The sequence below is a fragment of the Malus sylvestris genome, chromosome 15 (assembly GCF_916048215.2).
Source record: "Malus sylvestris chromosome 15, drMalSylv7.2, whole genome shotgun sequence".
In the NCBI taxonomy this organism is placed as follows: domain Eukaryota; kingdom Viridiplantae; phylum Streptophyta; class Magnoliopsida; order Rosales; family Rosaceae; genus Malus; species Malus sylvestris.
Genome location: NC_062274.1, coordinates 20,936,394 through 20,959,412, shown reverse-complemented (window position 1 = coordinate 20,959,412; position 23,019 = coordinate 20,936,394). Strand labels below are relative to the sequence as shown.

General features: G+C 40.5%; 1 protein-coding gene across 4 annotated transcripts; it reads right to left on the bottom strand.

Moving 5' to 3' along the window:
- Positions 1-279: 279 nt before the first annotated feature.
- On the bottom strand, positions 280-22,523 carry LOC126604506 (D-2-hydroxyglutarate dehydrogenase, mitochondrial). Of its 4 annotated transcripts, none has more exons than XM_050271780.1 (16): positions 22,338-22,523; positions 21,642-22,006; positions 21,031-21,132; positions 20,793-20,840; positions 20,599-20,669; positions 20,114-20,232; positions 19,771-19,866; positions 19,564-19,673; positions 19,363-19,443; positions 18,957-19,057; positions 18,609-18,717; positions 18,108-18,213; positions 17,819-17,904; positions 17,609-17,734; positions 17,394-17,492; positions 280-482 (listed from the first exon to the last, which is right to left on the bottom strand). In XM_050271780.1, exons 1-15 carry the CDS (start codon positions 22,447-22,449, stop codon positions 17,400-17,402), a joined length of 1,725 nt encoding a protein of 574 aa, XP_050127737.1. In that variant the 5' UTR covers positions 22,450-22,523; the 3' UTR covers positions 280-482; positions 17,394-17,399. The 4 variants fall into 4 exon arrangements, with proteins under 4 accessions (XP_050127737.1, XP_050127736.1, XP_050127734.1 ...); XM_050271779.1 differs by lacking the exon at positions 280-482 and adding an exon at positions 16,675-17,079; XM_050271777.1 differs by lacking the exon at positions 280-482 and adding an exon at positions 16,675-16,986.
- Positions 22,524-23,019: the final 496 nt, after the last annotated feature.

Sequence of the window (23,019 nt, the reverse complement as noted above, 5' to 3'; positions counted from 1 at the left end):
AGATCAATTTCTTTAAGCCATTCGAATTAGCCTAATGCCGACGGTGGGTAGAAATAAACTAGGTATAGGGTTCAGAACTCTCTAATATAAAACCCTAAAAAGACCAGTATCCTTGAATCTTTCTACCATGTAAAGAAAACCAACGTGTGTAATTAGGATTAGCATTGACACCCCGCAACCCCGATATTCCCATATACTAGAGTAGACACGTGCTGGCCGACACCCGAGGGTGACGAAACCATTTGAACATGCATGCAAGTTATATAGAAAGAAAGAACGTAAGTAAAATGTGTAAATTTGAATATAATGAAGTATGCAATTGCAGGAACGTGTTCATCACATACAACTAATCAAGAAGAGTACAAAAGGAATATTTTAAAATAAATGAGATTACAAAGAAAGTGGATCCTACACAGAGAAGACTCAAAGATATGTATGCGAATGTGTCTTGACGTCGGGATCTTGTGCCTCGATTCTAACTCCTGAAGGGGGCGCAAAACCAAAAGGTGAGTTGACCAAAGTTTATAATAATAGTACTAATAATATGAAAACCATTTTCTTTTTTAACATACTAACCCCCTGTTTTGAAAACACATATATAGTACTACATAGTAGGTTTTCTGAAAACTCTAGCATGCCATGAAAAACATTCATAAAACATGTACGTGTAAACCAGTGCTCAGTAATGGTAATCTAGTTGCCGGAAGGCAAATCCGCAAAACATCCGTAAATCACATCAATGATGTACTCAACTAGGGGTATCATAGTGGCTCGAAGACATAACCATCACCTAAAGGTAAAGCTGTACAACACCGGGTTACACCAGTGAAGAAAATAGGGGTTCATCACCTGAAGGTGAAGCTGTATGACTCTGGGTTACACCAAAGAAGAAACATGTTTGTACCATACTTGACCAATCCCGAAACTACTGAGCACCAGTTAACGTTATACTGTCAATGACTCAGAAGAGTTTCCCTCCAACCAGGAGGCCAATCATAGCGCGATACGTGTCACCATCAAAAGCCAATCACAACACGACACGTGTCAATGTCAGAATGAAACTAGAAACTCTCTTCTATAAATAGAGATCATTCTTTCACAATATTTCCTAATGTCATTTGTACTAAATTATTCACTAGTACTCACTAAAGGAGAGCTTGAACCTATGTACTTATGTAAACCCTTCACAATTAATGAGAACTCCTCTACTCCGTGGACGTAGCCAATCTGGATGAACCACATACATCTTGTGTTTGTTTCCATGTCCCTATCCATTTACATACTTATCCACACTAATGACCGGAGCAATCTAACGAAGGTGACAAACTTAACATTTTCTGTAGTACCAAAGTCTTCACCGATTTTGTGCATCAACATTTGGCGCCGTCTATGGGAACGACACTTATTCCCACTCTCTTCAGCTTTGTCAAGGTGGTTTCCACTATTTGTACACTCTCTTTTGACCAGGCATCCCTCTTCAACATGGGGAACGAAGGAAGTCACAACACATAGAATGACACCCCTCTTGCACTTGGTGCAAGGCAACGAAAGAATGAAGGAAAGAGGGTTGCTCTTCAAGCTAAAGTCTATGAGTTAGAAGCTTAGAACAACAAGATAGCAATGAAGAATGAGGTCCTCTAAGAGCAGTATGAGAAGCTCTTTGAGACGTTCCACGAAATTAGGCGTACTCAAACACACGAGCTCGTTACCCCTGTGGACATCAACCAACATTTGGGTGCCCCCTACACAGAGGGTCACCTTCCTTCGACATGGGTATCCCTGATGAGGAGCAAGCTAATCATTAGAACATTGATCAACATGAGACTTCTCTCAACCCAGCTGCTTCGACCCGAAGCAGGAGAAGTGGAGGAAGACATCTCTTTATAGAAGGAGTGGAAGGATCGAAAGCCGTATTTCGTGACTGTCGAGATTTCTTAAAGCAACGTCGAGACAATCCCATACATGTAAGCTTGAAGATCAATAATCCAAGGGTCTCTGAAAGACTCGGTCCCTTCTCATGTCCTAGGCCGGCTACCAATTTGGGGAAGGGGCAACAAGTCCTAAAGAAACACGAAGGTATAGGGGACTCAGAGATGTTCCGACAGTCATACCTTAGAAGTCAGTACGGCGAGTCTCATTTTAGTAAAAGGAGTAAGGGACACTATTGCGATAACCAAGGGTATCGCCATGATAATGCCCGCCCCCAGGCAGTCAATACAGTGGACCAAGCACGTGTCAAGACAGGCCCTACCCCGAGGTATGAGACATACACACCTTTGAAAGCCACATGCGTGGCCATTTACCCAAGCATAGCACACCTGATACCTAAGCCAATGCTGAGGCAGTCGAGTTACAAGCCTACGAAGAACACGGGCACGTTTTGCTGCTACCACGAGCATAACGGCCATGACGACGAGAAGTGTATCACCTTTCGTGATCATATTGAAGCTTTGGCGCATGAAGGAAAAATTGATCAATTCCTCTTTCACCCTTCAAGGGATAACTGTAACCAACGCCAAGTGAATGTGATATATTCCATAAGCGGCGGCACACCCATATCTGAATCTTCCAACAGAGCCATGAAAAACAGCGAACGAGCTTTAAGGCCTGGTCACCAAGTGTTTCATGTGGAAGACATCAGGGGAGGCAAGTATTAAAAGCCTAACTGTGATCCAATATGTTTTTACCCTGAGGAAGAAAGAGGTATCATATACCCTTACAATGACCCACTAATCGTGGAAGCTCACATAGACAACTTTGAAGTACGACGAATCCTGGTAGAAACGGGGGCTTCGGTCAATATCATGTTTGCTGAAGCTTTCAGGGCACTTAATGTAGCTGAACACTTGCTCGATCGCTTGATTTCTCCTCTGATAAGCTTTTCTGGTGATATCGTGAAACCTTTGGGGAGCATACATTTACCTTTCACCATTAGTACGGGCCCTTACACAGCTACCATTACCACTAACTTCCTGGTGGTTGATTGCCCAATGGCATACAATGTCATCGTGGGACGCACATGCATCAATGATATCAAGGCCATGGTATCTACACATGTGTTGTTGATGAAATTTCCAACCCCCTATGGCAATGGTTACATCATAGGAGATCAACTTAGTGCACGATCATGTTACAACACTTAGGTTAAGCAACAACACCTACCTGTGCCCAAGGAAACCTTTTCTATACATGACCAAGTCATAAAGACCAGCCCAAACGAAGCCAACTTGGATCTTCACGGTGGCAACAGTCAACCCGACGATCCTCAAGATGACTCTTTCCCCCAGAAAGCACAACCCGCTGAAGAGTTGGAGAAGGTCTTTATCTCAAAAGATTATCCGGATTGTATTGTGAAGATTGGCACCACCTTGTCACCACATATTCGGTTGGCATTGATCTCTTTTTTTGCAAGAGAACATTGAAGTCTTCGCCTGGTCATACGAGGACATGCCAGACATCTCTTTCGATATCATCTGTCATCGCTTAAGTATTGACCCCAAGACCAAGCCAGTGAGACAGAAGCGAAGATCCTATGACGCTGAATGGTACGAGGCAATGAAGGTAAAAGTTGAAAAACTCAAAGGCATAGGCTTCGTCCGTGAAGTCAATTATCCAACTTGGGTAGCAAATGTTGTCCTTGTTAAGAAGAATCCGACCAAGGAAACTCTCCTGCTCCAAAAGGTCTTGTGGAAAATGTGTGTCGATTACACCGACCTAAACAAAGGATGCCCGAATGATAGTTTTCCTCTTCATCTCATAGACAGACTTATAGACTCTACGGCAGGGTGTGAACTCCTGAGCTTTATGGATGCTTACTCAGAATACAACCAAATCATCATAAACCCTCCGGACCAAGAACACACAACCTTCACTACTGACAGGGGACTATATTGCTATAAAGTCATGTCATTCGGCCTAAAGAATGCAGGAGCGACTTATCAGAGATTGATCAATTCAATATTCGCCGAACAAATTGGGAAGAGCATGAAAGTTTACGTTGATGATATGCTATTCAAAAGTAAACATGCTGACCAACATATCACCAACCTATCTGAAACTTTCACCATTCTGAAGAGGTATCGAATGAGGTTGAACCCCAACAAATGTGCCTTCAGCGTAGGCTCTGGCAAATTCTTAGGCTTCATGAGAAGCCAACGAGGCATTGAGGTAAATCCCGAGAAGATCAAAGCAATCATCGACATGAAGGAACCGGTAGCTTCAAAAGACATCTAAAGCCTTACTGGCAAGGTGGCAGCCTTAACTAGGTTCATCTCTAAGGCTACAGACAAATGTGCTCCTTTCTTCAAAACACTTAAGGGAAGTAAGAAGTACATTACATAGACTGATGAATGTGTTGAGGCATTCAAGAACCTCAAAGACTACATGAGTAAAACCCCTCTGCTCTCCAAACCTAAGGTTGGTGACACTCTCATTATCTATCTGTCGGTATCGGCTTCAGCAGTAAGTTTCATTCTCATTCGAAATGATGGTAATGTCGAACTGTCTGTCTACTACGCTAGCAAGGGCTTACAAGATGCGGAGACACGATACTCCAACATTAAGAAATTGGCTCTAGCATTGGTCATGTTTGCTCGAAAACTTCACCCTTACTTCCAAGCACACTTCATCATCGTGTTTACCAATCATCCTCTTCGACAAATACTTCAAAGTCCTGACACTTCCGGGTGAATGATCAAATGGGCGATAGCATTGGGTGAGTTTGACATCTCTTACCAACCAAAGCCAGCTGAGAAGAGCCAAGCAGTGGCAGACTTCATCGCCGACTTCACATATCATGTTGACATTGTTTCTACGCTTAAAGAAGTGGTTTTATTACTTTCGGAAACTCAGAAAATAGAACCAACAGCCCAAGCATGGAGTCTATATGTTAATGGCTCGTCCAACCAACAGGGTTGTGGAGCAGGACTAGTTCGTACGACCCCTGACAAAGTGGCGATAGAGTATTCTCTTCGTTTCAAATTCAAGGCGTCGAACAATGAGGCCGAGTATGAAGTCCTCCTAGGAGGCTTACGTTTTGCCAAACACCTTAGGGTTAAACGAATTGATATCTTCAGTGACTCCCAATTGATGGTTAACCAGGTCACCAACAACTTTGACGCTAAGGATAGCTTCATGGCAGCATATCTGGCACAAACACAATTGTTACTCAAGCACTTCCACTACTAGATTACCCAAATTCTTCGAGCAGGAAACAGTCATGCAAATGATTTGGCTCGCCTCACCTCAGCAATGGAAGACAAGATTGGGAGAAAAATTCAGGTCGAATTGTTGGCAGCACCAAGCACCATGGCTGCGAAAGTGTGCAACTTACAACATGGGGATAGTTGGATTACCCCGATTTATAGATTCCTTGCTCATGGCACCTTTCCAAATGAAAAGGTCAAAGCTAAGCAGATTCGATACAAGGTTACCCGTTACTTGATCATTAATGACCAACTCTACAAGCGGGGTTTTAACCTACCATACCTAAGATGCCTTACGCTCGCAGAGGCAGAAACTGTCATTCGGGAAATACATGAAGGAGTCTACGGAGATCATGCTAGATCTCGATCCCTAGCACACAAGGCTTTTTGTCGAGGATATTACTGGCCAACACTCCACCAAGATGCCATCAGAATATCATGCTTATGTGATAAGTGTCAACGCTACGCAACTATTCCTCACTCCCATCTCCAGCTGCTCACTCCTATGATTAGCTATTGGCCTTTCACCCAATGAGGACTTGATTTAATCGGCCCAATGCCTGTAGGGAAGGGCAAGGTTCTTTATGCAATCGTTGCAGTTGACTACTTCACAAAGTGGGCCGAAGTACAACCCTTGACAACCATTACTGAGGTAAAAATAGAAGACGTCGTATGGAAGAACATCCTTTGCAGATTCGGCATTCCCAATGCGATAGTCACTGACAACAGGCGACAGTTCGACAACAATAAGTTCAGGATGTTCTGCTCTAAGTTCAACATCAACTTATGTTTTGCCTCCCTAGCTCATCCCCAGTCTAATGGACAAGTTGAAGCCATCAACAAAATAATTAAACGAACTTTGAAAACCAGCTTGGACAAGGCTAAAGGTTGTTGGCCAGAATTTGTACCCCAAGTTCTTTGGTCATACCGCACTTCGTATCGAACATCAACAGGAGAAACCTCATTCTCATTTGCATTTGGTACAGAGACAGTTGTCTCAGTAGAGTTTGAGCAAGCAACATTCAGAGTTCAAAACTACGTGCAAAGCAAAAATGACAAACAACTTACCCTCAACTTAGATCTAGTCGAGGAACACAAAAACCAAGCTCACTTGAGGAATGTCGCCTACAAGCAGCGCATCTCCAACTACTATGACTCAAAGGTCAAACCTCGTTCTTTGAAAGTGGGGGACTGGGTATTGAAGAAAAGATTACTCTGCGACAGAGTCTCGAGTGAAGGAACACTTAGTTCAAACTGAGATGGACCGTTTGAAGTTATTGGCATTAGTCACCCTGGCTCCTACAAGCTTAGAAGCTCCGATGACAAGACCCTTTGCCATCCATGGAACGCTGATCACTTGAAGTACTATTACAAATAAACTCACATTGTACAAGTGTTAAGCTTCAGCCATTCGACATCCTATCTAACGAAGACTATTTGGCATGAATTCAATAAAGAGGTGATTTAGACAACTCGATCCTAATCCTCTTACATTCCTAGCAATGAAACACTCGGGTTCAAAGTTTCAACATGAAACAAAGTCTAAGTATATGTCAACAAGATTATACAAATAAACGAACAGCTTCACAGTATATTCGTTCAATCATACATTCCAATACATTCATACATAAGCCAACTATGCTTTGAAAGGGTTCAACATACTTTGTGTCATTCGACACTTGCTACAATGTACCTAGACACCTTGCCCTTATTCTCACCAACCAGGTGATGAAATGTACAACCCGTACTCTAATATCATTTGGTAGCTTGCCGCTCATGCCACCAACCAGGTGAAGAAGGAACTCATCTTCATGCCATCAACCAGGTGATGAAATGTACAACCCGTACTCTAATATCATTTGGCAACTTGTCATTCATGCCACCAACCAGGTGATGAAATGTACAACTCGTACTCTCCTTCATGTCACCAACCACGTGATGAAATGTCTAACCAGTACTCTAATATCATTTGGCAACTTGCCACTCATGCCACCAACCAGGTGAAGAAGGAACTCATCTTCATACCACCAACCAGGTGATGAAATGTACAACTCATACTCTCTTTCATGCCACCAACTAGGTGATGAAATGTACAACCCGTACTCTAATATCATTTGGCAACTTGCCATTCATGCTACCAACCAGGTGAAAAAGGAACTCATCATCGTGCCACCAACCAGGTGATGAAATGTGATGAAAGGTGATGAAGGAACTTACATTCGTACCACCAACCAAGTGATGAAATAAACTCACCATTCATTCCACCTACCAGAAGACGAGTGGTACAACTTGTACATGTGAACTCCTAGCAATCACAAATAATCAAAAACCCTCAGGCTTGACAACTCAACTAGAGGAGCACTTATGCCCAACAAGAGGTATAGTCACCAACAAAGTCTTATTACAAGCCAACAACAACTTCAGTGCATGGCATACGAAGATCAAGCTATTCAGCCCTTTTGCATCTGCTTCAGACATTTCCCCTCTGTAACAATGCAAACACCACAACTCGTACAAAGCTTCACACACTCTTGATCAAGACAGTGTGAAGCAAAACCAATTTATGGTTCCAACAAGAGCTTCATCAAAGAAGTTCAACCACAACTCGTACAAAAGCTTCACACACTCTTTATCAAGATAGTGTGAAGCAAAACCAATTTATGGTGCCAACAAGAGCTTCATCAATGGAGGGCAACCACAATTCTCAAAATCTTCACACACTCTTGATCAAGACAATGTGAAGCAAAACCAATTTATGGTGCCAACAAAAGCTTCATCAATAGGGGTAATCACAATTCTCAAAAGCTTCACACACTCTTGATCAAGACAGTGTGAAGCAAAACCAATTTAGGGTGCCAACAAGAGCTTCAGCAATAGAGGACAACCACAATTCTCAAAAGCTTCACACATTCTTGATCATGACAATGTGAAGCAAAACCAATTTATGGTGCCAACAAGAGCTTCATCAATGGAGGGTAACCACAATTCTCAAAATCTTCACACACTCTTGATCAAGACAATGTGAAGCAAAACCAATTTATGGTGCCAACAAAAGCTTCATCAATAGGGGTAACCACAATTCTCAAAAGCTTCACACACTCTTGATCAAGACAGTGTGAAGCAAAACCAATTTAGGGTGCCAACAAGAGCTTCAGCAATGGAGGACAACCACAATTCTCAAAAGCTTCACACATTCTTGATCATGACAGTGTGAAGCAAAACCAATTTATGGTGCCAACAAGAGCTTCATCAAATGAGTTCAACCATAATTCTCAAAAGCTTCACACACTCTTCATCAAGACAGTGTGAAGCAAAACCAATTTATGGTGCCAACAAGAGCTTCATCAATAGAGGGCAACCACAATTCTCAAAAGCTTCACACACTCTTGATCAAGACAGTGTGAAGCAAAACCAATTTATGGTGCCAACAAAAACTTCATCAATAAAGGGCAACTACAACTCATAGAAAGCTTCACACACTCTTTATCAAGACTGTTCGAAGCAAATTCAATTTATATGGTTCATCCAAACCTTCGACTACTACAAGGTGTGGCTTGCATCACAATCTCTTGCTCAACAGTGTGGAAACAAAATTTGTATATGTTGTCTCTCCCACATTTTCAAATTTCTAGTTTCCCAAAAAAACAAAAAAAGGAAATTGGGAAATTCAACAAATTTCTAGTTTTCAAAAAAAAAAAAAAAATTGGGAAATTCAACAAAGCTTCATCAATGGAGGACAACTACAAATTCTCAAAAACTTCACACTATCTTAATCAAGATAGTGTGAAGCAAAATCAATTCATGGTACCCAATAAAGCTTCACCACAAAAGCTTCATCAATGGAGGACAATTATAAATTCTTAAAAGCTTCACACTATCTTGATCAAGATAGTGTGAAGCAAAATCAATTCATAGTACCCAACAAAAGCTTCAATTCCAAAGCTTCACCTACAAAGCTTCAACACCAAAGCTTCACCTACAAAGCTTCAACACAAAAACTTCACCTACAAAGTTTCAACTCCAAAGTTTCACCTACAAAGCTTCAACACAAAAGTTTCACTCACAAAAGTTTGACCCACAAAAGCTTCACCCATAAAACTTCACCCACAAAAGATTAACCCACAAAAGCTTCACCCATAAAAGTTTGACCACAAAAGCTTGACCACAAAAGCTTCACCCACAAAAGTTTCACCCACAAAAGCTTCACCTACAAAAGCTTCACCCACAAAAGTTTCACCCACAAAAGCTTCACCTACAAAATCTTCACCCATAAAAGCTTCACCCACAAAAGCTTAACCTACAAAACTTCACCCACAAAAGCTTCACCCACAAAACTTCACCCACAAAAGCTTCACCCACAAAAGCTTAACCCACAAAAGCTTCACCCACAAAAGCTTCACCGACAAAAGCTTCACCCATAAAATCTTCACCCATAAAAGCTTCACCCACAAAAGCTTAACCTACAAAACTTCACCCACAAAAGCTTCACCCACAAAACTTCACCCACAAAAGTTTAACCCACAAAAGCTTGACCCACAAAAGCTTCACCTACAAAAGCTTCACCCATAAAAAATTCACCACAAAAAGCTTCACCCACAAAAGCTTCACCCACAAAAGCTTCACCACAAAAAGCTTCACCCACAAAAGCTTCACCCACCACAAAAGCTTCACCCACAAAAGCTTCACCAACAAAAGCTTAACCCACCACAAAAGTTTCACCCACAAAAGCTTTACCTACAAAAGATTCACCTACAAAGCTTCAACACAAAAGCTTAACCTACAAAAGCTTCTCACTATCTTGATCAAGATAGTGTGAAGCAAAATCAATTCATGGTACCCAACAAAGCTTCAACCTCAAAGCTTCACCTACAAAACTTCAACACCAAAGCTTCACTTACAAAGCTTAATATATATATATATATATATATATATATATATATATTCAAAAATTTGAAAATTCAAAAATTCGAAGAAAAAAAAATTGCCTAGGCCTCCTTTTCTTTGGGCCTAACAACTTTCATAACAAATATATATGAAGGAGGAGTTTTAGGCTACCACTTAGAAAGGAAATGCCTCATTCGTCAACTCCCTCGACCGGAGACTTGGGGGACTCCTACCATATGCTACTGTACCTTGATACTAGAAAGTCTCACAACCACTCAGTGACTTGGATTTTTCAAGTCTCCAACCGAGAAGTTTTCCTCACTCGGGAAATTAAGGGAGCACTACCTCAACATACAAGCTTCACTCACAAAGCTTCAACATACAAGCTTCAACAAAAGAAAAAATTCAAAGAACTTAGTGAAGAAGGCCTTGGTGTATTTAACACAATACGTTGAAATGAAGCAAAGCTTGTTTATTGATATCTTCGATAAGTTACAAATATGTACATATACATAAATCAAAATAAACAAACAAGAGAGATCCTTCACAAAGGTTGCTTAGGAGAAGTTTCAGCAGTCGGCAGAGACCCAGAAAGATGAGGCAGCGAAGGGTGATCATTCAGAGCTTCAGTATTGGGCAGAACCCTAGAAGGAGCAGGCACCGAAGGTTGATCATTTGGAATTTCATTACGCGGTACAGCCCCAGAAGACGAAGGTAATAAATGTCTTTGGAACAAACCCACAAACCTCTGATGATCAAGTAAAATCTGACCACCAGATCCCTGCAGCTGGTCAAGCTTCCTCTTCATGTTTGTAGCATAGTCATGTGCGAGCATGTGCAACTGTTTATTTTCATGCTTGAGCCCTCTGATCTCCTGTTTGAGACTTATCACTTCAGTCGCCAATGATTCAACTTGGCGGGTTCGAGCAAATAGGCGTTGGGCCATATTAGACACTGAGAGCCAGAGAATCCTTAACAGCCAACTCATCAGACTGTTTGGAAAGTAGTCTGTTATCTTTAGGAGTGAGAAGGTTCCTGGCCACCACCGCAGCGATCATATCATTCTTCATAACAGAGTCCCCAACGGTAAAATGACCAGTAGAGGATAAGAAGGATGGGCGCCATATGTTGTCTTGAAAAGGCATGGCTGCCTCTTCACCAAAGTTCAAGTCAAAACGACGATCGGATGGACCAGACATTCTCAGAAATGATGAAGGAGAAATGAGGTGCAATAAATCTCTTAAGTACAAAAATAAGGGAAAAATTCCTACAAGCAATAACTCTCTGAATGTACTTTTTGCCATAATTGGTGCCATTATAAAAGAAATGGCAACAGGGCCATTGGTTCAAAAATCGAAGAGGCACCACTCTTCGAATTTCGAATAGGCACCACTCTTCACACGCAACATCAGCTCATCGGGTACCACATATAAGTTTGCCAAAGATCTCTGACAAAGTTTAAACACATAATTTTGAAGGTCCAGCTACCCTACTATTACCCACAAGGGTAAAGGAACAACACCACTACTTGATAACTGAAAAAATCCCTATGTGTGTCAACCTCCGTGCTCCGTGGCAAGGCAGACTGGCAAAAATGCCCAACCTTTACTCACATTCAAGAAAACACTCCAAACAAGATTACTTGCTCAAAAATTGAAGAGGCACTGCTCTCCAAATCTCGAGAGCCAGACTCCAAATAGGATTACTTGCTTAAAAATCGAAGAGGCATCGCCCTCAAAATCTCGATAGTCAAACTCCCAACATGATTACTTTCTCAAAAATCGAAAAGGCACCGCTTTCCGAATCTCAAGAACCAGACTCCCAACAAGATTGCTTTCTCAAAAATCGAAAAGGCACCATTCTCCGAATCTCGAGAGCCAGATCCCCGACAGGATTGCTTGTTCGAAAACTAAAAAGGCACCGCTCTCCAAACTTCAAGAGCCAGATTTCCTTGGATAAAGCTTGTCTGCAATCTTCATACGCAACATCAGCTTTCCAGATACTATATACCACTTTTTCAAAGTGCTCTGACAAAGTTAAAACACGTGAAGCTTGCAGCTCCCACTACATTGCTACGACCAAGAAGGGTAAAGGAATAACATTACTACTTGTTGTTAGGGAGACTCCTATACATTTAAACCTTCATCCTCCACGGACAGGCAGACCTGCAAAAATGCTCAACCCTTCCTTATATCTGAGAGGGCACTCTCAACGAAGCCTCTCGAAATACTCAGCTTTCCTCCCCCCCAATAATACCTATGCAAACCAGCCACACCAGAGCAACAGTATCTCATATCATCAGGGTCAAAAGCAAGAGTATCCCATATCATGCTTTTTCCCTGTCTTTTCCTTTGCCCTTGTTCTTACCTGCAAGACAATGAGAAATAGAGCAATCAATTAGCACTTGGAATCAAGCTTCCAGTCAGAAACTGACTGCCTGGAACCCCTTGCCTGATTACTTACCTGGCATTGCTTTCGAGTACTCATTTTCAACATCTTATGCTTCCAGAAAAGATATCGCATCTGCCTGAGGAACAGATAGGGCAAGTGAGAAGGATACAAGGAAGCATGTGAAGACAAGCGCAACAGAACACGTGCCGATTCATCTATTACTTCGTCAACAACAAAAGTATCTCATATCATGAAGGTCGAACGCACTCTTGATTTGATGGACTTGTTTTGACCCTCAAATTCTTGAGTCGGCCTTATACTCTGGAAGAAACCAGAAAACCCTTCAGCCTAGTTCAAGAATAAGCCTGTGGAAAGTTACTTCTTCAAAAGCAAAAGTATCTCATATCATTTCTTCTTCATTTGCTTCTTTTTATCCTTGTTGCTGTTTACAACACAAGGAGAATGAGAACAATCAACCAAAAGCCGAAGTTGAACCTCCGATCCAGGTTGCTTGCTTGGAAGTCTGATTGCTTACCTTGTCTGTTACCTCTTTCGGCAAATCTCCTAACTCAGCAACTTGGGGGACTCCTACTATAGGGTTTGTATCACACTTGACCAAGCCCGAAACTATAAGTAAGCTTCAAGTGAAATTGATACATTACCTTGTGCATCTTCATCGGTTAAAGATACCACCCCTGGATGGAGGAAAAGTAATTCCATAAAAGATGCCACATCTACGTATGAGACAGATAAGGCAAGTGAAAATGATACCACACTTCGGTACTTAAAAGTTTCGTGATTACTCAATGGCTTAGATCTTGCAAGTCCCCAACCGATGAGCTTCCATCACTCGGGAACTTAGGGGAGTACTGTTTGTACCATACTTGACCAATCCCGAAACTACTGAGCACCGGTCAACGTTATACCGTCAAGGATCCAGAAGAGTTTCCATCCAACCAGGAGGCCAATCACAGCGCGACACGTGTCGACATCAGAAGCCAATCACAGCGCGACACGTGTCAATATCAGAAGTCAATCACAACACGACACGTGTCAATGTCAAAATGAAACTATAAACTTTCTTCTATAAATAAAGATCATTCTCTCACAATATTTCCTAATGTCATTTGTACTAAATCATTCACTAGTACTCACTAAAAGAGAGCTTGAACCTATGTACTTGTGTAAACCCTTCACAATTAATGAGAACTCCTCTACTCCGTGGACGTAGCCAATCTGGGTGGACCACGTATATCTTGTGTTTGCTTCCCTGTCCCTATCTATTTCCATACTTATCCACACTAGTGACCGAAGCAATCTAGCGAAGGTCACAAACTTAACACTTTCTGTTGTACCAAAGTCCTCACCGATTTTGTGCATCAACAAAACTTATATATGTATATATAGTGGGTCCATCACCTGGAGGTGAAGCTATACAACTTTGGGTTATACCAGAGAAGAAATATAAGGGTCCATCACCCGAAGGTGAAGCTGTACGACTTTAAGTTACTCCAAAGAAGAAATATAGATATATACACACACACACACACATAACACAGCGACACTGGTCGTGGCTAGTGAAGCTGGGAGTATGTCATAAATATCCTCAACTATGGCCATAGATATCTACATACTCGATTGTGTGTAAGTGTTGTATGATAACTCACTAGATAAGCACCGAAAACGTAAAACATAATCCTTCCAAATCAAATCATTGAAGCTCAAAAGCTCAAAGCATCATATCATAAACCATATTCGTAAATCCGTAATATTTCATAAAGCGGAAATCCAATAATTCATAAACTTTCGTAAAATGTAAATTCAATAAATCATAAATAGTGCATAAAACATAAAATCATGAAATCATGCTTTTCGTGAATGCAAGTCTGGCATTTTATAAAAACATGCAAGTTAAGAAGGGGTCTACTCACAGATATTTTGTTGCCGGAGAACAGCTCGAACTAGAGAGAACGATGTCATTTCCCACAGACGCACCTAAACATAAATGGAGGCCATTTAATAGACTCCATCAAAACGATAGAATTTGGAAAAACGGACAGCAAATTTGGATTCGGCACGTCGAAAAACCTAAGGAGGGATCTCGGGAGGCCACGCGCCAAGATGGGTCGCCTGAAAAGTCGTCGAAAAATTCACTAGCACTGCAGTACCTTCAGCGGTGGCGCGTGTGCGCACCGGCCATGACAGCTCGCTACACTTACCCACGCGCCAACCATGGAAAATAGGGCATTGAGTCTGGGTTAGCCCGAATCTGGGTTTTAGATTGCTGGGTTGGATCCGGGTTAGTGTTAATAGGCCAAGTGTTTGGGTTACATAGACCAAAGGTTTGGGCGGGGTTATTAGATTGGGTCCATTTATTGGGTTGGGCCCGATCATGGGTTGCGGGTCAGGTTGGATCCGATTAGGCTCACGGGTCGGCCGGACCCATGAAGAAGAAAGTCAGAAACTAGAAATTTTGGCCGGAAAACTTCGCCGACTCCCTTTAGCTTTTAATCTTAATCATAACTCACCATTTAAGAACCAAATTAAAGCTAGGAAGACAAAGATTCGGAATATACCTAAATGGGACTAAGATGCCACCGGAGCTGGCCGAAAAATGGCTCGAAAGCCGTTGGACCTCGCCGAAAAATCTGGAAAACGCTTCCCCGAGTTATTTTCGTGTTTAAACTTTCACCAAAACCATTTTTATTCAACAACTAAGTAATCTAGACCATCTGGGAAAAAGATCGAAGGATGGTTCGTGACTTACCTTCGTGGAGGACGGTGATAACTCATCGGCTGTGGTTTTGCACAGTGATGGTTCTATGCAGCGAGGGAGAAAGGGAAAACAAGGGGTTTCTCGGCCTGTTTTGGGTTCGTGAGTCCATCATCGATCACCGGGGAGAGAGTCCGTGAGGTTCTCACCGAAACAAGTCATGGTGGTGATGTGGCATGTCTGTTTACAGAGAATGAGAGAGAGAGAGAGGTAGCTAAGAGAATTTGAGAGAGTTAATGAGAGAGAGAACTTTGAGTTGAGGTGGTGGTCTGTAGGGTGGCTCGCCGAAGAAAGGTGTGGTGCGGCATGATCTCTGCATTTGCACATAGAGAGAGATGAGAAAAGGCTGAGAGAAAGAGAGAGAAAGAGTGAAGATGAGAGAAGAGATTTCTAGAGAGAGAAGTCACGGGAGGAGAAAAGAGCACCCTGGGAGAAAACCTGCCACGTGTCAGCCTGGGAGTGGTCTGAAGTGAAAAATATCTCTATTTGAAAAATTACCAAAATGCCATTACGTTCAAAGATTCGTAGAGCTTCATTTTTGCTCCAAACTGATTCCGTTCGCGCCTACGCGTTCGTAACGACAAGCACTATAAGGATACGCCAAGGAAAAGAACCCTACGTGACACGACACAACAGTTAACAAAAATCAATGTTTTTTTCCCCGAAGGGCATTTTCATAAATTCATGCTATAAAATTATAAAAACCGAAATATTTGAGGACGAGTCGTTACAAGCATACTACTACCTTGATTAATGGAATGTTCCCGGACAATTTGTCCATTGGGAATTCAATCTTCCAATGTTTGATTATTAGGCCATCTTCAACTGAAGGCTGGTCAAATGACTTGTTTTAGCCTTCTGGCCCTCCAAGATATTAATATTTTAATGAACAGTACATGGCCATATTTGCCTCCATCTCCAACCGAGGGTCATAGGGCTCGTTTTAGCACTGTCATAAAAAATCGTCTCAAACTGAGAGCCAAAGGGTCATAAGGCCAAACATAATTTATTATTTAAATTAAAAAACTACAACAACTTAAATTTAAAAACTACAAGTCAAATTCATAAAAAAAAATTTGGCCCAAAAAAAAATTAAATAAATAAATTGACAAGAATAATGACAAATCTAGCCCGACCCGGGGCTAGCTGGATTGGGCCAGCTAGTTGGCCCTTTGGCCTTTTTTTGTCCAACGGGGCCCACAAGCCCTTTGGCCTAACCCTCAGTTGGAGACGGTTTTCAGTCTATTTTCAGCTCTTTAGCCCTCTGGATCCTTCAGTTGGAGATGGTCTTAACACCCATTACAAGTATTCTTTTCCTCTCCTCATCATAACCATTGATCAGAATTATCTTAAGAGTAACGATCAAATCGTGTCATGTTTCAATGCGATTTCAGAATCGTGTAATGTTTAAAGGCGTCGCGCTTTGCCATAGCCAATAACTTTTGATTTATATTATTTTCAGAAGCTAAGAACTCCCACTTATTACTGGTACAACGAAAGTGGCAACCCAAGGCAATGGCCTTAACTCACACCAAGAAATGAAGCATACAATCCTCAAGTGCAAGCACCATGCACTAAGCATAATCCCATAATATGAGAACAAGCTATTCCAATTCGAAGGAATTGTTGTTGGGAAGATTCAACCTCTGGAGACGAAAACTGTGATATTGGCTTGCGAGCGCCATGAGCTAGGATTTGAAATTTAGCAGCAGGAGTTCGAGGGTGCCAGAGCGACTGAACCGTTGACATAAACATGAGTTAGCTGTGTAAAGTTGCAATGGACAAGAGACAACTCGAGGGTAAAGATGATGAAAGCCTCGGTTTCATCTGCACAAAGTATTAACTCTAAAAGCTTGAGCTACATTATTCGGTAAGCAGTTACAATTCAGGATATAAGACTCGTAGCAAGTTGGATATCTTGTTTCTCAATTTTAGTTACATGAGATTTTTATAGAACATCGAATCCAATGTTCTGGAAAATGTTGTCCATCATAGTTTGTCAGCTCTAAATTCCGTGTTTTGGCTTTGAGTCGTCAGTGGCCATTTTTGCTCTACACATATTAGATTCACAAACCAATGCAAGACCAGTCTTGAGGAAATAATTGCATAAACATTAAGAACGGAAAAGATTATTCACAAACCTTAATTCAGCTGGAACTAAAGGAGTGCGGAAGAACTTTGTATGGGTTGAGTATCCCTTTCGGGTCCAGCATTTTCTTGATGGAAGCCATCAGTGTCACCTGTCCACGTAGATCATATGTTCACACATTTCTATAAAGAAACTGCACATTTTTGAAGCAGGAAACAGAGGGAAACCAAGCAGGTCACTCTCCATCTCATTTTAAATAACACTCACCGTAGCAGTTGGCTTGCTGTAGAAAATCTCATTAGCTTTCATCAGTCCAAGGCCATGCTCTGCACTAATGCTCCCACGGTGCTTAGACGTCCACTCGTAGACAAATGGTTCAATTTGTGTCAAAATCTGCTAATTCGTTGAAGATATTAAATACACCGCAATAAATTAAATATATAAGTAGCTCTTTAACTAAAGGTAGAAGGAACTTACCCTATCATCGTACTGTGGAGCTGAAATATTGAGATGCAAATTACTATCTCCAAGGTGGCCATATCCAACTACGTTAGCTGAATCACCTAAACATTTAAAATACAAAAACTTAAAACTTAAAAATAATTATATAAAATACTAACCTCAAAATACAAAGAAATATAGATATCGCAAGATCACATTACGTCCACAACCTAACCGCCCAACCCTAAATAGGTCACATGGCCACTGCAGCAAGAAGCTGAGAAATATTTCACATATCATAAGCAAACAAGATGCATTTCCTTACTAAGTCTTTTTCTCATTTCCTCGACAAGATCATACATCTTTTCAACAGGTAATGATAGATCATATTTGTAAACAGCTCCTGCTTTCATCAAAGCTTCTGGTACTCCCTGCCACCACAAATAGAAGACCGACTGAAGGACCTACTTAGGATGTTTAAGAAAAGATGGAAATATTTGCTTCTTCGTGTATATGAAAAAAAATTATTTGAGGCGAAGACGATCCATGAAGATTTTAATGACATGATGGCCGAAATTATTGCTTCTTGTATTAAATAGCTATTAATGACAAGAAAATGATAGAGCTTTTTTTATTGAGCTAAAGACAGTCAACCAGAAAAATGAACTTTTAGTATCAACTGTCGACTACAATAGCTGGGAATAGAGAGTAAAATGCGGGCTTAGCAGAGAGAAAAAAGTAGTTTCTATATGAACATTACGTATCAGACTCCTGACTGTCGAATGCAAAGCATCGCATTCGTTAACCACAATAGGAGAAAATATACCTCACGAATACGCCAGAATGATGATGCTTGGTTTATGTCTTGTGCTAGAGCACCATCAGAAACCAAACCAGCTTCCATTGCATATAGTAGGAAGGCTTCAAGCTTCTGTCTGTATCCAAACAACTCACGTAGTTTTATATAAATATTCGCATCCTGCTTGTTGTTAATTACAAACCAAAGATACTGTGGAGATTATATTTTCAGTGGCGTCTCAGTCTCATCTTTTTTAACCACAATTCATTTCAGAATTAGATGTGAGGAACTAGACCTCAATGCTAAAGAAAAATAATATAAGTGAGGGTAAAAGCTCTGTCACTCAAGCAGGTGAATAAAGAAAAAGATGCCAACCTGTCATAAGTTTCATCACTGCCTGTTGTCTCAATCAAAATATAAAAGTTGTGCATTGTGGGAGGTAATGGATTCCGGATGCCATCCAAGTGATTCAGAACCTGTTACGTAAAGTATAATAAGCTTCAATGAAACAGTGATAAGGCAGCAGGGTTTTCTATGTTATGCCTTCTTCTTCTTTGGTCAATGTTTCAGGCTATGTCCAAAAACAGCCAAATTTCGTTGCACAAATTATCCAACTTTCCCAATGCTATGCACTTGATATTTGTACCGGAGCTTATTGTCATCGAAGTCAAAATAGAAGAGGTAATATACTTTGGTAGTCAAAGAAGAAAGATGAAGCCTGAAGATGAAAGCCTGATATGCACTAGTAAAGAAATGATGTAATTGGTCACAGAAAGCTGACCAAATCCAGTGACTGGCTATCCAAGAATTCAAAAGCCGATAGAATCTCCCCAAGCTTCCTCTTTGCTTCCACTAGAAGTTTCTGATAAACATTAGACAGGAAAAACAATAACTGGGTATCAACATCTGCATCCTACTGGGCTTAATTTAGTAAAACTTATGAAGAAGGATGAGAATTTCCGGTGCAACGAAACTATCTTACTTGACAGCTAAAGTAATCTTGGCATGCAAGGAAAGCTACATTTACTGAGAATAACTTTGGAGGGGTAAGTATAGAAACTTTGGTCACAATACCCAAAGATCCTTCACTTCCTGCGTCAGTGATAAACAAAAATTATAAGATGCAATCCTCACTAAAAGAACCGCAGTCTTCTACATAGAAAGAAAAAAGGAAGTGTTCAGTAAATACCTATGAACAAATGCTTTAGGTCATACCCAGTATTATCTTTGCGTAAAGTTCCAAGCATGTTAATAACATTACCATCAGCCAAAACAGCTTCTATACCTGCAAGATACGGTAAAATATACTTCAGTGCAGAACAACTATTGACAAAAGAATTACTACAAACCAGGTCATTAAAATTAACCATGACCAAGTTTCTAGCAGCTCTAAAATACTTCAGAAGTCAAAACAAGAATTCGTAACCTAAGTCAATAATTATTGGTTAAAGTTATGTGGATTCTAAACTCAGATAAACAATGACTTTTGAAGCAGATGAATGTCAAACATCAAAGTTATGTGTTTTTCTTACCAAGTACGTTTCCATGAAGTGATCCATAGCGAACAAGGCGCAAACCACCTGCATTGGTTGAAACATTTCCACCAATCTGGCAGCTTCCTTTTGCACCTAAGTCCAGTGGCATAATAAATCTGAATGGAAGCACAAAGTGCTTAAATATGACAAGGACAAAACTACCTAGATTTCAATCAGGTGTAATTTAAAAAGAGGGGAAATGTGCCTGACAACAATCTAACAGTTCAAAACAGTATATAAGCCAAGACTGAATTATAAGCAAGTTGCACAACCAGAGGTAAGAATTGTACAAGGAAGCATTTAATTACGAATACGGGAAAGGGCAGTGGGCAGGTCAGGACGAGGTTATAAGGGAGGATATAGAACTAAAAAAATAAAAATTGTATCTCTGTTCTATAGCATTTGATCCTAGCATATTGCTAAAGATATTGGGAAAGTGCAGGTCCTATAAGCAGAGAAAGTTATAACTTATAGATACTTACCCTTGGTTGTCCAAAAAAGTAATCAGATTTTCCAATATGCATCCTGCCTCGCATACCAGTATACCACTCACCTGAAAAGTTGGCAATAGAAAATTACTTTACAAGCATGCATTTCCATTGTCGCAACCATCGGTAAAATTGACTTAAAAAATTGTTGGATCGCCAGAAAGAAATAAATATCACTGCATGTCTACCTGGTCAAAAGATATAATGTTATTCATCAAACTCATATTGATAATCACCTGCAAAATAACACCACCGAAGGCTATTCAGGTGAAATTTTTTTACAAAACCACACAGATTATTCGTACTATAAAAATCTGTCACAACAAAACATTCAGATATAGCTTTCGTTTTTTATATATAGGCAGATGGTAGAAAATGCCATCAGCAACCACTCATCCATCAAATAAGCAGAACAAACCGCATTACTTCATCGAAAACTGGAACACTTCCGCCCACAAGACCAGTATTTCCGCCTTGGGGAACAACAGCCAAGCATCTGGAGTTACAATATTTAAGAATTTGTGACACCTGCAAGGAAGAAATAAATGCATAAAACCCCTTAATTCGGTAATATATTTTAAAATACCGAAGGCAATATGAGACATAGGCACAAAAAACATTCCCACTTTAAAAAGTTTTTTGTTTTGTTTGGGAAAACGATATTATTGGGATGGACTTAGCTTCACAATGGGCTAGCAATAATGTGGTTCAAATTCGCCTTTGGCAAGAATCGAACTTAAGACCTCTCCCTTACAAGTGAAGAGGAATACCACTAGCCCGTAGTACTAAGTGGCTTTTTAAAACAGTGCTATTTTGTAATACCTCATTGGAAAGAAGAACAAGGATTTGTGTATGTGTATGATCATATTTCCATTGAGGATACCAGCCTTCGAACCCACAACAATGGGGATTCATGCTTCCACACTTCACCACAATGGTAGGAAGAAGGCCAGTCCCACTTTTAAAAGTTAAAAAGTTAAAAGAATCCTGGAAACTTGTATAGTAATAATAAGACTACTGAAGAGGAAGAAGTCAACCTCCTCAGTGCTCTGCGGTTGCAGCAGAAGCTTACTCGAGCCTTTGTATTTGTGCATCCAGTCTGTATTTGCAATGGCCAGCCTCTCTTCCTCTTGAACTACAGTCTTCTCCCCTAGTACTCCCTTAAAATAGCTGATATCATCTGCATTCAAAGTCGAAAAAGACGGGTTCCTCTCAACCTTCGCCGCCAATGAACCAAAACCTCGACACCGGAAAGCCTTTTCAAGACAACCCCTTTCGACAGAATCCCGAAAAGTTTCTCCCCGATATCTTAAGAATCCGAAACATGTCTGGACACTCCACTTGTGATTACCATTGTAGAGATGGAAATCTCTACACTTGTTGACAAAACCATGAGAATAACCTATTCAAGAGTTCAATTTCTTATTATTTCTACCAGAAATTAATCCAAAAATCATTAGTTTAACAAATTAAACACAATCTTTGAACTCCAATAACCCAAAAACAAAACAAAAATTCATCTTTACATTTTCTTCAATGCCACCCCCGATCAACCAAATGAAGCATTTCTCAACCATAGTAAATAATCACATGCCTTAAATTTTTCATAGCAATTTTAGCTAGAACATCAATAAACAAATAAACAAACGAACAAAAAAAGCTAGAACATCAAAAATTAAATAAATAAAAAAATTAGTGATAAGAAAAATTGGAGCTTTTGGATTGTGAATTACCAGAAGGGGAGTTGTGGATTGAATTCTGAGAACTGGGATTCAATCGACGATCAAGGAGTGACTTATTGGAGGAGTATCTGAGGAGACGATTACTGGCTCTCACCCTCTCCATTGTTGTGACTTGTTCAGTTTTTGCTGTTTCAGTTTCTGAGTTTGAGCTTCCGGTTGGAAATGATTTTGGTACATTCCATGTTGGAAGATTTGCAGAAACAGCACCTAAAACATTTTCATTTTTGTGAAATTACCACATGAAATCAAGAGATTTTGCAATTATGCACTCAAATTTTAGACCCTTGTACCCTTCGGCACCTATGTGACACTGGCACGTCCGTTAAACAAAATTTACAAACTAAATGATGTGTCACTAATATAAAATGAACACATTTATCAATGCTTAAGTAATAGTCCAATCATCAATTTTCATGTTATTTAATTTATAAAATTTTGTCTACAAGTTTAGTCGCGTAACATTACTCTTGAGTGAAAAACAAAGACCATAACATAAGGAAAGTCTTACATATAGCGGGTCGCGTTCCTTTCTTGCAAAAAGTTAAGTTTCATGTCACGTGTGGCACAATGGATCAGGTGATCAAGCAGTTTGGATCCCAAAATGTAACAAAATATGAAGTTTGGGTTGGATAATAATTGGATCACACATCGGTCATACAACGAAATAATATCG